The sequence below is a fragment of the Neopelma chrysocephalum genome, unplaced genomic scaffold (assembly GCF_003984885.1).
Source record: "Neopelma chrysocephalum unplaced genomic scaffold, ASM398488v2 Primary Assembly neopelma1_119, whole genome shotgun sequence".
Taxonomy (NCBI): domain Eukaryota; kingdom Metazoa; phylum Chordata; class Aves; order Passeriformes; family Pipridae; genus Neopelma; species Neopelma chrysocephalum.
In genome coordinates, this window is record NW_020897781.1 from 1,376,716 (window position 1) to 1,390,415 (window position 13,700).

Consider the following 13,700-nt stretch of genomic DNA (forward strand, 5'->3'; position numbering starts at 1 on the left):
TACTCAAACACCCGTGTTCCACACCTCCGAGTTGTTGATGTCAGATCATTTTTTCCCCAAATCAATAGAAATTGAGTCAGGGCACTTTCTGTGTCTGGGCTGGGTGAATACAGAGGGGAAGGAGGAGAGGGGCTTTGGCTGGAAGCAGGGGGACACTGCTCATGTTTGTTATTTTAGGGGAATCGCTCTGGACAGTCACTTCTGCTGCAGGTGGGTGCGGTTGTGAGTGTTCACCCGCTGCCGACTGTGACTCCAGAGTGAAACGATCACCCCAACGCCAACAGAAATCGAAACTGTGGTGGTTTGCGGCAAAACACGCAGCCCCAGCCCTGCCCGGGGTAGGGACACGCGTGGGTTGGGATCCCCGGGTGGGTGCGAGCGGGGGGTGCTGGCTCTGCCGGCCCCTCGGGGGCAGGGGGACCCTCTCCCACCCTGCCCGGCTGCCCAGCGGGAGCAGGACCCGACCCCGCAGCCCGGGCACGACCCGCTCCTCTCTGCGCTCCGCCGGTGCCCGGGGGGGCCGGGGCGATGCCTCCCCCGCGGGGGCCGGGGCTGGGCCGGCGGCGGTGCCGTGTCCCGTCCCCTCCCACCGTGGAGCCAAGTTCAAACCGCGGGCCCCGGCGGAGCGGGACGCGGGGCCGGGCCGCGCTCCCCCGGGGCCGCCGCAGGGGCCGCGCCCGCGGGGCTCCATGGTGAGTGCGCCGGGACCCCCCTTCTCCCCGGAACCTTCCTCCTCTCCCGGACACCCTTCCCGAGACACCGCCGCTGGACCGGAGCCCCCGCACCGCCGGGATGGGGTCGGCTCGGCCGGGGTGGGACCTGTCGGGATGGGGCTTGGACCGGGCGGGAGAGAGGCTGGTCCGGCCGGGAAGTGGCCCGGACTGGTCGGGGACTGGCCCGGACCAGCTGGGAAAGGGGTTGGAGCAGTCGGAACGGGGTGGGCCTGTGTCAAGATGGGGCTTGGATCCGGCTGGGACAGTCGTGATGGGATGGAGCTGGGAGGTGGTGAGGAAGGGGCTCGGATCCGGCTGGGAAGGCTCGCCCAGCTGGGATCAGCCTGCTGTGCCTGGGATGAGGCTTGAATTTGGCTGGGGTGGATCTTGTGCCTGTCTGGGATGGGGCTTGGATGAGGCTGGTCCCAAGGGGGACATGGAGGGTCTCTCCCTGCCCCAAGCTGTGGCAGGTGCTGGGGCTCTGGGGGGTGGCTCTTTTGGTAGGAGGGTGTTGGGGTCAGGGTCCATCTGACTGGAAGGACCTGGAGATCCCAGTGGGGTTCCCAGACTGGCTGCAGGCATTGCCCCTCATTGCCCCACTGACTGGGACTGGCATGAGTGCCACCAGGAGCTGCTCTATCAATAATGGTGATTTCCCTTATCTCCTCATGTTTGCTGGAGGATTAAAGTGAGGAAGAGATTAGCTGTGCTTGTCCTGCACTCGTGCTTCCCCAGGCTGTTCCTTCCCTGCCAGTCTCCCCCAGGAAGGGATGTGCCACCTGCCTGTAACTTGTTGCTGTAGGATGGGGGCAAAGGGAGAAGGAATAACCTTAAATCAACTGTTGAACTTCTCCTCCATCCTGAAGGGTGGGAATCCAGGAGCAGGATTTGTAAGCTTGGTCTCCCCCTGCATCCCTCACTTGTCACTGCTGCTTCCCTGCTCTCTGTGGGGCGTGGGAAACACCTACAGAACCCTCCGAGCTCCTGCCCCAGCTACTCCGTGGGCTGCCCTGACTGTGTTTCCTCCCGTGCTGAGGTCTGAGCCCAGTGCCAGGCTTGGCTGCCTGGGAGTGCTGGTGTGCTTTCTCTTGGAATTGGGTCCCAGTTGCTTAATAAGCCACTTCAGGGGTCATTCCTAGTTAAATGGTGAAATTGCATGGCCTTGTCTTCCCGGTGGAGGAGGCTTCCGGAGAGCAACCCTTAGACTTTGGACAGGGTGTCCTCATGGAAGCAGCGCTCTCCTTTGGTGTCCTTAGGGATTATACCCTCGGCTCTCTGCTGAATCACCTCTGGAGCAAAATCTCTTAGTGGGTTTGCAGGGAACAAAGCCAGCAGCACAAGGAGGCTCTTCCCTGCCCTTCCTGGTCCCTGAATGGAGTCCAGCATGGCTCTGCTGGAAGGTGTGTGCTGATTAAGGAAGCTGAGGAGCCCAGTGGGATTTGTACCGGTTGCACGTGGATTTGCTCATCTCCTCACACGCACTTGTGCTCTGAGGTGACGGCTGTGCCCGTGGGTTCCCAGGCTTGCACTGTGTTGGCTTGTGCCTTGTGTTAAGCTCCAATCACTCCTGCTGAGCTGTGGGAGGGTGGGAAAAAGGATTCTCACCTTTTTGGAGCCAGGTCCAGCCTGGCATCAAGTGGGGAGCACAGAGCGGATGCAGGTTTTACAAACCCTCCAGTTTCCCACTGTAGGATGGGATGGATGGAGGCTGCCTGGGCTTGGAATTCAGTGAGGGAAATTCTTCCTTCTGGCTTCTCGGCCCAGAAGATGAAGCTGAGAGCCAGAGGCGACTGGAGCAGGGCAGTGACCCTCTGAGCTCTGCTGTGGGGCAGCAGGTGCTGGCTGCAGGCAGAGCTGCGGCCCCTTCCTCCTCGCTCATACTTTGGCTGCAGTGCAGGGGTTGCATATTTGGAAGGAGCTGAGCTACTTTCTGCCTGCCCAGACCTGACAACCACAGGGGGGGTTGTTTGGAGAGGGTTGTGTTTGGAGGGGGCTTTTCCTGGGAATGTGAAATGATAGAAATGCCAGGCCGGGGCCACAATGCTGTGCCATCGCTCAGTGATGCGGAGACATGGGGAGTTGTTGGGCTTCTTTCTTGGCAGAGATTCTGGGCTCCCCATGCTCACCCCTGCTGTGGGGCTGCTCAGATATCCCTGGTCTTGGTCACTTGAGCTTGTGCTGGCTTTTTTTCAAAGCCTTGGGACTCATCTCTCAGAGGGTCCATCCCCACCCTCCCTGTGCCCCTCTGCCAGCTCAGGTATCAGCACTCGGGGTTCCCCTGGCTCAGCAGCAGCCAGGATGTGCTGGCAAGGGCAGGCGCTTGTGCTGCTTCTGTCTGGCTTGTGGTGAGGGCACCTGGGCCTGGGATGAGTGAGAGCTGTGGGGGAGATAGAAAAATGTAATAATTCCATCCGTGCAGCAGAGGTGTGGGAATGTCCTTCCGAGGCTGTTTGAATCCATTTGGGTACAGATGTTGATGTTGCTGGTGGGGCCCAGGAAGCTCCTGCCTCCAGTTCCTCTCTGAGGAGCAGGATACATCCCTCTCTGCTCCCTTTGGGTTTCGGTGGTTCTGGCCTTGAAATGCCACAAGCTGGGGACCTACTGGAACCCTGCTGGGGCAGAGAGCTCAGGGATGAGTCCCATAGAATGACACAGATCCCTGGCACAGCACTGTGCCAAGAACTTAGCTGGTGGCACCAGAGAGAGCTCTGTGTGTGCCGTGGGCAGTGCTGCTGGGCTGGGCTGAAGGTGGAGTAGTTTCCCAAGGGCTTTGCTCCAAGTGGAGATGGCTTGTCTGGGAAGAGACAGTGGAGGCTCCTCCAGCACACCCTGCGTCTTCAGGGACAGGTCTGATGGGGCTTGTGATTAGGAGCTGAAGGCAGAGCCCGGAGCATCCCTTCATCCCTGTCTGACTCTAAGCCCTTCCCTGGCAGATTTTCCCCCGGGCTCTCTCCTCTGCTGTTCTGCTGCTCCTGCTCGTGGCCGTGCTGAGCAGAGGCAGGAGGTGCAGCATCGCCAAAATCCTCCAGCAGTACCGCGCTGTCATCTTCCATGAGATCCAGAACCTGGTGAGCTGAGGGCAGGTGTCTACCTGGGGCCCCAGCCCTGGCCCTGGGGAATGCTGCTGAGCTGGATGCAGCCCTGCTGCAGGGAGGGATGAGATTGGAAGTTTAATACAGAGCTGGCTGCTTTGCCAGCAGTGGTGGGGAGAGTGTTGTGTTTAAATGGGTGATTCTTGCCTCAGGTGGGAGGCACCGATCCTGGGGGGTGCTGGATCTTCTTGCTTTTTTTCTCCAGAAAAACCTGAGTGGTTCAGTGCACAGGAGCGGGAGGGCTGGGCCAGCTTGTCGTTCGGACAAGGTGAGCACTGAGGGACCTGGGGCTGGGGTGTGGTGTGGGCTGAACCCCCAGGGAGCCACAGAACCCCCCTTCCTGCCCGGGGCCACGTGCCTCTCTCCTCTCCAGGACCAGAAGATCCTGCTGTCCATCTACAACATCAGCATGTCCCTGCGGGAGGTGGGGGCCGGCACCCTGCACAGCCATGAGGAGCTGGCGGTCTGGAAGGTGACCAGGAACACCGACTTCGTGCTCCGGGAGAACTGCAGGAAAATCAGCAAGGTGGGAGCCCTCTCCTTCCCAGCCACCCCAGTGGCCCCCAGTTCCCCAGGGCTGTGGGCAGAGCCTGGCCCACTGAGTGCTCTCATGCTGCCCATGAGGAGGCTCCAGGCTCTGCCTGCAGCATCCCGGGAGCTGGGGGATGCTGATGGCACATCCATCCCAGTGAGCTTTAGACTGGCCAGGGAGGCAAGTCCAGCTGTGGCAGTGAGGGACAGGCTGGTAGCGTTTTACCACCAGCTCTCAAGTGGGTTTTTCCACCTGTGCCATCATGCCATGGCTGATGAGGAACACAAGACCTTGTCCTGTCGGGATGCTCACCCAGTGGGTGCATTCACTCAGTTCTGCTCTTGCTTCTGGGCGCACACAGGCAAGAACTGGGATTTATCCCCAGAGGGCTGGGTTCCCCTGGCATCCCCAGGGCTTTGTTGGGGAAACCCCATCCAGGAGGATCCCTATGGCAGTGCCAACAACTCATTAACCAGCAGGGAAACCCCAGGGCAATGAGGCACCAGATCCTGCCTCCCAGCTCTGCCTGGCCCTGGAACAATGCTGGGACTGTCCTCCCTGCCACTGTTGGGGACATCCCCTGGGGACAACCCTGCCTGATGTCTGCTGCTGTGGGATAGAGCTGTTGCTGCTCTGGAAACCTCACTTGGTGTCTGTGGATGTGCTATGGGGTGAACACTGCTGGCTCAGGTGGGGACAACCACCCCTGGGGACCCCTGGGTACTTGGGACCATGTCCTTGCTGTGACCATGGGCAGTGTGGCCACCTCAGCCTGCAGTTCTACCCACGCAGACCCCATGTGTGGTGGCTTTTGTCCCCTGACTAACGTCTGTGTGACGGTGGGGGGGATTTCTGCTCCCTCCCTCGGCGCACTGCCCACAGACCCCGAGGCGCAGCACCCCGGCACAGCCCCGGCGTGGGGGACCCGGCCGCAGGAGGAAGCAGCTGCGGGAGATCGGGAGGAAGGTGGAGAGGCTGGCAACCTGCTGGGAGAAGCTCTATGCCCTGCACGCACCCCACTCGTAGGGACGCCCTCGCCACGCGCGGGAGGGACGCGCTGCCCCGGCACCGGCTCGTTTGGGAACCTGGGACAAACTCAACCCTGAGGGCAGCGGGGTTGCTACCGGCAGATGCCCAAGCTGAATTCATCCTCCTGTTCCAAGTGGTGCCCAGGGACTGGCTCCATCACCCGTGGTTGGGACTGGCAGGTTGGTTTGCTGTGAGATGGCTGCGGCAGGAACCTGGAACACCAGAAACACTGGGAAGAAGGGGAAGCACTAAATACAGAAGGTGAGGTCTGGATTCTGCAACGCTCCTGGGCCTGCAGCACCTACTGCTCTCTTGGGGACAATGGTTGCATTTTGGGGCAGAAAGAGGACATGTGGGACATGGCTCTGAGGGCTCTGCTGGAAGGGGGACTACGGTGCACCCACAAGGCTCTGAGGGTGGCTGGGCTGTGGAGAGGGTCGTGTGTCCCTGTAGCACTGCTGGGACACACAGAGCAGCTGGGCACCTGCAGTGGACAGGGAAGCCGGGGGGCATCACTGGGCACCTCAGGAAACCTGGGTAGTGCCAGTGTCCTTGGATATACAGCAAAATCCTAGGCAGGTGCTGGTGTTCGGGGCCAAGGCTCAGCCTTTGGGACAGGCAGCACTGTGGGGGGACCTGGCTGCTCAACTCTGCGGGTGCCCCAGCAGGAAGGGGATGGTGGGATGTGGGGTTTGGTGAGCTGAGGACCATCCTCCCTTGTCACCATGCTCTGCCAGCACCCTGTTCGTGGTCCCTGCTGCCCTACTGGGTGGCAAACAGCCTCTGGGAAGCCAGAAATAAAACCTCTCCTTCCCTAGAAGCACTTAAGGTTCTTTATCTGGTGATCCGGGGGCTCTTGTGCTGTGGATGGAGCTGGCAGGGTGCAGGGTCTGGGCATGGGGCTGTGGCTCTGCATGTCCAGGCAGGGGCCTGCAGCAGGGGTGGGCACCGTGGCATCTTGCCTCTGCCCTCTGTGCCTGGATCCCTGGCCCATGGGCTTCTGTTGGTGTGTGGGCGATGGAGGACAGGAGCTGCTTTCCTGGGAGACCATTTCTCCTCTTGAGCAGTGGCTGGAAGGGCCCACAGTGCGTCCCTGTGCCTCTCCAGCCGGGTGGATGCTGTCCCAGCCCTGAGTGGGGCCAGCCCGACTCTGGAGGACACGAGATGGCAGCAGTGGGCTGTGTGTGCTGAGCGGAGCCAGGCGCTGCCCACGCCGTGTGTCCCCACGGCCACGCCAGCATTGCCCGTTCTTTTCCCACCAGAGCCTCGGTCACCATTCCCGGTCTGGGCAGGGCTGTGGCCGGGGGGGAGCAATGGGGTGCTGCTGGTGAGTGGGACACTCACCCATGTGCCTTGGAGGGAATAGAGGGGCACGTTTCTCTGGGGGTGCCTGGGTAGGGTTCAAACATTCGGCTGGGGAGAGGGATTTAGGGAGGGGAGGGCAGGGGATGCTCAGTGGTCCTTGCCCACCCTCTCTCCCTCTGGGCTAGAAAGAGCTGGAGGGGCTGCAGTGCCAGGGTGGGTGAGAGAGGGCCCCTCCCCATCCCGAGCACACCAGAGTTGCCAGGGTGTAGTGGGGTGCAGGCAAGACCCCTTGATTTGATGGGGCAAGACAGGGACCCTGGTTTGGGGGTGAGAGCAGGGGGCTGCAACTTCTCAATGGTGCTTTCTGGGGTCCCTCCAGGGCACGTGGGCCCTGGGGGATGACATCTGCCCAGCTTGGGGCAGGCTGGCACCAGGGACCATCCAGGGAGCTGCAGTTCAGCACATCCCAATGCCAGAGACCTCCCAGTGCCGTGCTTCTCCCTGGCTGGTCCCATCATGCCTGGGCTCCTTCCTCCCAGCTCCATCCTCCTCCTTGGGAGAGAGCACTGCCCTTTTTGTTGCCACCACAGGAGGTTTTGCACTGGCTTAGATTCTGGATTTCTTTCTTATTCCCCCTCTATTATCCCAACCACCCTCCCTCCACATCCCCCTATTCTCTCAAAATAGTCCTATTGATGCTTGATATCCAATGGATGGGGCTGGGGGCCCCACCAGGACCTGACCCCGTAGCTCAAGCACCAACAGGATTGGGATGGTGGCTTTGGACAGGGTGACTCACAGCCTTTTTCTTTATCAAGGCTGGAGCAAAGTCCCCCCTCTAGTGACCTGTCAGCACCTTCCCAGATAACCAGAGCAGTAACTGCCTCTATTCACTACCCTTCCCTCCCAGCCAGCTGCTGCTGAACTGGGAACCCGGTGCGGCAGCAGGAATGAGTGCATGGAAAGGAAGGAAAGAGTGAAGGAAGAAGCAACAGGGAGGGAGGAGAAAAAGCGAGGTCGAAGCGATGGTGGAATCACAGCAAAAACAGCCGGAAAAAGGAAACAGGCCCTGAAAAGTCAAATAAAAATAGCAGCGAGGCAAACCCAAGTGTGCAGCACATGGGAGTGAGCGCATTTCCTTCGAGGGCAGCACCGCACGCTCCCGGCTGCTCCGGGGGGGCCGCTCTGATGTGGCTCCAGCTGCCGCCACGGCCCCCCCACCCCCCTGCGCTGTGCCAGCCCCTTGGCAGCCGCTGGGCGCCCAGCCAGCCCCCTCCTCGCCCGTGGTCCCTGAGTGCCTTGTGCGAGCCCGCCCGGCCCGGGGGCTGCAGGGGTGTAGAAAAGGTGCACACGCATGTGAGAGCTGAGGGGATGCACAGGGTCGGGGGAGGCTCGCTGGCCGTGCCCACGCCCTCTCCTCGTGCCCTGTGCCGCCGGCGGGTTGCCTTGCGAGATGCATCCGAGAGCTGTGTGAGCAGCGCGATCTCGGCTCCCTCCCCTCCCTGCTTGTTTTGCAATCATGGCAGGGTCCCGCTGGGAGATGGGGGTTGGAGGGGGGAGGGGGCTGTGGGGACAGGGATGAGGACAAGGATGGGGGCTGGTACTTCTTGCCAGTACCAGTGGGTTGCATCCCAACCCAGCTTTGGGCTGAGCTCGGAGGCAGCAGCAGAACCCAGGGGGCTGGGGCACTGTTCTGCGGGACAGTGCTGGAGGATCATAGTGGGGTACCATGGCCAGGGACCGTGGTTTGGGACCACATGGGGGTACAGTGCCTGGGCACTGAGCTGGGGGACCACACTGGGGTACCGTGCCCAGGGACTGTTCCTGGGGAGCTCTGCCAGGGGGCCACACAGGGACACCATGCCTGGGGACCACGCAGAGGGACAGTGGCTGCTGAAGTTCCACAGAGGCACATTTTGCCCCCGCACTCCACTGCTGTCCCACCGAAGTGCAGCTGACCCAAGCCATCCCCATCTCGGGGGGCCAGCAGCCCCCCAGCTGGTGTCCAGGGGGCCCTTGCCCACATGTGCCCCCTGCTTCAGTCCTCACCCCCCTGGCAGAGGGGCTGGGAGCCCATCCCCTGGCAGCCCCGGTGCTGGGGGCACTGGCACACGCAGGCTGTGTCTGACAGAGCAGAGCAGCGTTTTGTTCTCTCCCATCTCCCTGCAGCATTGTGAAGCTGCTGAAAGCCCAGATTTACAGTGTGATAAACGCTGGAGGCTCTGCGGAATATCTGACTGCTCCATCCTTTGGAGAGAGGCTGGTTTGGAGGAGCGGGGAGCGCTGGGCAGCACACCCAGTGACAGAACAGCGGGTCCTGGGGGGCAGGGATGGCTGGGAATGGGGCTGATGGAGCCGTGCCACGACCCAGGTGGATCCCAGCACTCCCAGCCATAGGTCACCGAGCGCCTGAGCCCCTCCGGGCAGCGGGAAAGTGCGGACCCCCCCATCATTTCTTGGGCCTGTTGCTGGTTTTGAAGCATCTGCCGACCAGATTGTGCCGCGGCGTGCTGGGGTGCCCGTGCCAGGACATGCCAGCCGGGAGGCGGGGTGCGCCCAGGCCCAGCTCCGGGTGTGCTCCCTCCCTGCACCCCCATTGCCCGCTCCCCTGCTGGGTGCCGCGGGCTGCTCGGTGGGAGCCTGCGTCCTCTTCCTCGCTGGGAAGGGCTGGGAGATGCTGGAAAGCGGCTCTGCCTGCTCCGCTACCTCCGACAGCAAGAGGTTTGCAGCCTTGGGGCTGCGTGTGCATGTGTGTGTGAGTGCTGGGATGTCTGTGCATGTGTGTGTATGTCTGTGTATGTATGTGTGCGCACGTGTGTCTGGGCACATGCATGTGGTTGTGTGTGCACACACGTACATGTGTGTGCAGTGGTGTCTGCATATGTGTGTATGTGTGGGGTGGGTGGGTGCATGCGGTTCCATGTGTGTGCATGCATGTGCAAGGGTGGGTGCATGTGATCCCTCTCCACAGCTGGTTCCCGACAGGGTGGCTGCAGCCCCTGGTGCTGCTGATCCTGTGCCCCTCTTCCCTGTGCTGGAACCAGAGCAGGCACTGGAGCCAGAGCAGGCACTGGAGCCAGCAGGCCTCGGCATGGGGGCAGCCAGCGGGACCGGGATGCCGGGCTCAGCGGGAGCACCAGCTCTCATGGAGACTGGATGTGGCCGACCCAGCACCGATGGTATCACAGCTCCCTGGGCGGGTTCTGGCTCTGGAGGCTCTCGACACCCAGCGGGACCCAGGCAGTGACGAGGGGCCTGGCCGGTCCCCACTCTGAGTGGGCGCACGATGGCTCCCAACACCATCGTGGGGCACGTCCATACCGAGTTGCCAAGAAGCTTGGGGGCCTGCTGGGGCTTGGCTGGGAGCTGGGGGGACCAAGCTGCCTCCCGCCTCCATGGCCCCTGGCCCCACTGCTCAGCCCGCAGCATCCTGCGCCGGGGCCCATTGTTCGGCCGCGCCGGGCTGCGGGGCAGGATTTCTTTGTCAGAGCTCGGCAATATTTTATTCTAACAATTAACCAAACACGCCCGGGCCCCCAAGCCTGTTTGTGATTATTGGAGGGCGAATTCCCCAGCCTCGCTCCCTCTTGGTGTTGGCTCTGCCTGGGGCTGCACCAGGCGGAGGGGATCCAGCTCCTCTCCCACCCGCTCAGGGTTGGGGACCCCCAACCGTGCTGACAGCCCCCCTACTCCTGCAGACAGTGCTGGGGGCCTTGGTGGCCTCGACCCCCTCGTGAGCCCCTGAGCATCGCCTGCATTGTCTCAGCAGCAGCGGGGTCCGTGGGGGCGCAGGGGCAGTGGTGATTCATGGCAGGGGGGATGTGAATCACAGCCCTCGCTCTCCAGGCAGGATGCGGCCCCGTGCTCCCAGCTTGCCTCATGCCAGCCATGGACTGCAGGCTTTGTCCTCCACAGGGTGGAAGCTGCTCACTGCCCATGGTGGATGGGGCCAGTGCTGTTCCTGGGATGCTGATGCAGCCTTCCCGGCTCCTGCTTTGGGGTGGGATGAGGGTCCTGTGGGCTGCGGGTGCCTCCTGCATCCTGGCTCTCTCTGAGGCTCCTCGCCGTGCTTGGGCTGCGTCATCATCACAGCACCAGTGGTAAAGAAAGCTGGTGCCTCCCTTTGCAAACTCTCCTGGAGAGTGAATTGCCCAGTGCAGGTTATCAAATCCCTTTTAAATCCTTTGCTTGGGGACAGCTCATCCCATCTCCCTGTATCCCACTGCTGCTGTTCCACCCTCCAGGCATGGAATGCTGAGTTCCTGGCCTGGAACCATGACCTGAGCTGGAAGCCCTCTCCAGGTGTCGCCTGCAGTGGGCAGGGGAGTCCAGAGCGAGAGCTGGAGCTGAGGGTCAGGGTGGGCACTGTGGGTGATGCCACACGCCGAGCATGAAGCAGCTGGTGCCAGTGTCCTGCAGCAGGGCCATCTGGATTAGTTGTAGGTTATTAGCCATCCCAGGGGAGACACTCTTAGCAGGTTGTTTCTCTGGCTGCTGCCTGGGATGGATGGGTCCTGGGGGTGACTGGAGCAGAGGAGGGGGTTCGCAGCTGCAGGGTGGGAGGATGGAGGAGGGACCAGTGCTGTGATGCTGACCCACCTATGCCGGAATCCTCGGTGGCTGGAGCCAGGCACGGGGCAGGAGCAAGAACAGGCAACATGTCTTGCTGATCTGAGCTGGTGATATTCCCTGGCCTTCCCTGCAGCTGCACACTCACCGGCGTCTAAACGTGCTCCTTCAGAGCCAGGGCTCCTTCCTCAGTTGTGCTGCCTGGGCCCAGGCTCTCATCCTGATCCTGGAACTTAAAATTCAGTGAGTCATCAAAGCAGAGCCGCTCGGGCGGCCGGGCCAGGCAGGGCAGCCGGAGCGTGGCACCGGTGAGCAGCCCGGTGATAAGGGAGGCCCCGATGGCCACTGCCAGCCCTGCTGCCTGGCACAGCGCCTGTCTGCTCACCCCACCGTCCCCCTGCTGTTCTCCCACCACCTCACTGGCATTGCCCCCAGCGGGGGACAGCTGGGAAATGTGGGACCTGGAGGTGTCCTTGGATGCCACCAGGATGGCCACGGCGCTGGCTGCGGCGCCGAGGATGCCGGGCAAGCCGTGGAGGTTGTGGATGCCACACTGGTCCTGGAGCGCGAGCTTCCTCCCCAGGAGTGGGGTGAGGAACCTGAAGCCGAGGACACACGTCACGGCCGAGAGGCTGCCCAGGGCAAGAGCGGCCACGGGTGGCATGGCCATGTCGGCCACCGCGCCGATGGCCACCCCACCGGCCAGGCTGCCATTCTGCAGGTGGCTGGGGCTGAGCTTGCCGTCCCTCTCCAGCAGGCTGGAGGCCACCACGGTGGTTACGGCGCTGGCACTCATGGCCAGGAGGGTGTTCAGGATGGCACGGTGCTGGGCATCACCCGGTTGGCAGAGGACAGCCACAAAGCTGGGCCAGAAAACCCAGAGGATGAGCATCCCCACCAGGGACATGAGGTCGGAGCGGGGCGTTGGGGTCTCCTTGGGGTGCAGTGGCTTCTGCCCTCCCCAGAACAGAGCCTTGGACACGCCGAGGCCAAAATAGCAGGAGAAGACATGGATTGTGATGGTGCCACCCACATCCAGGACGCCCAGACAGTTGACAATGACCCACTCACTGGCAAGGTAGGCGGGGACCTCACAGGTGGCCATGGCGAGCAGCTGGCAGGGGCTGGTCCTCCCCAGGATGGCCCCCACGGAGATGAGCACCGTCACGGCGGCAAACTCGGAGATGAGGAGCTTATGGAGATCCAGGCGGACCTGGCCATGGTGGAAGTGGTGGATCAAGCCCTGCAGCACCAGCGCCCATTGCATGGAGAAGTTGAGCAGGAGGAAGTTGTGGGTGAGGGCACTGAGCCCGTAGCGGGGCAGGAAGGTCAGCAGGAGCCCCAGCCCCACCACCAGCATCACCTGGATGTCCTGGAAGAAGGGAAAGGTGCTGTAGACCTGGTAGGCCACCAAGTTGGCATCCTCTGCCTGCGCTGAGGGCTCATCAAAGGTGACGAAGAGGGCAAAGAAGAGGAGCAGGGCGCCCTGGAAAAACCCCAGGAAGAGGGGCAGGAGGCAACGGGGCCGGGTGAAGGGCAGTATGGCCATCCTGGAGTGGACAGGAGGGGATGGTGACTTGCAGGGTGCTGTCTTGGGGCAGCAGCCCAGCAGTGCTCACAGGGTGAGCTCTGCTTGCTCCTACATCGGGGGTTTTATGGCCACGGTTAATTTTTAACGGAAGATCTAAGTTTATATTGCAGAAGAGGAGGGTTTTGTTCCTCTTCTTTAAATACAACACCCATAAATTAGCCACATGCTCTTGTTTGACCACCATAAAAGTGGACATTATGATTTTGAAGGGAAACAAGAAAAACCTACCATGAGGCAGAGAAGGGAGAAGGATGATTGGTGAGGAGCTGGCCAGGGATGGGGGTACCACGGCACTCACCCCATATAACCTATCCCCTTCCAGGAGTGGGGACCTCACTGCTGAAACCCCGGAGTGATGCTGGCAGCTCACACGAACCCCAGCTCCCAGTCCGGCTCTGCCACATCCCACTCCACGTTGACTCTGGCACTGCCACCACCCCCTTCCGCGGAATGATGCGCGTTTTCCCCAGCAACCGCCTGGATTTTGGGAAGTGCCATGGAGCTCCAAAATCAGGGCTGAAAAGATCATTTTCTCACAGGTTTGCATTGGCTTAAATGGCTGGAAATTCATTAACAATTAGCGCGCGAGAAAAACAAAGCCCAGAGCAGCCAAGCAGCTACCCCGAAGTTTCTGGGTTGCTGCTTAGTGTGACATTTTGCCAGTGAATGTCTGGAAAAAAAAAATTAAAGAAAAAATATATGAGAACCACAAGAACAAAAGGCAGAAGGGTTGGTAAATATTTGTTCCAGAGAGGAGATATTTTTGTGCTGTCCCTGATCTCAACACCCCTGCCGCGGGCGCTGGCTCCGCGCCGCTCTTCGTCATTGTTACTGGAGGATGAGGCAGGCGAGGGCGCAAAATGGGAAAC

The 13,700-nt window shown here is 61.3% G+C and overlaps 1 protein-coding gene and 1 pseudogene across 1 annotated transcript in view; one reads left to right on the top strand and one right to left on the bottom strand.

Moving 5' to 3' along the window:
* CUNH20orf204 (chromosome unknown C20orf204 homolog) overlaps positions 1-6,174 on the top strand; it is an 8,438-nt gene extending 2,264 nt beyond the window's left edge. Inside the window, exons 3-6 of the mRNA XM_027697577.1 lie at positions 3,647-3,781; positions 4,011-4,073; positions 4,179-4,331; positions 5,220-6,174. Coding sequence (XP_027553378.1) covers positions 3,647-3,781; positions 4,011-4,073; positions 4,179-4,331; positions 5,220-5,363 — 495 coding nt within the window. The 3' untranslated portion in view covers positions 5,364-6,174. The remainder of the gene's footprint in view (positions 1-3,646; positions 3,782-4,010; positions 4,074-4,178; positions 4,332-5,219) is intronic.
* A 5,220-nt stretch (positions 6,175-11,394) lies between these two features.
* Positions 11,395-12,789, bottom strand: LOC113974449 (annotated as a pseudogene).
* Between the last annotated feature and the right edge of the window lie 911 nt (positions 12,790-13,700).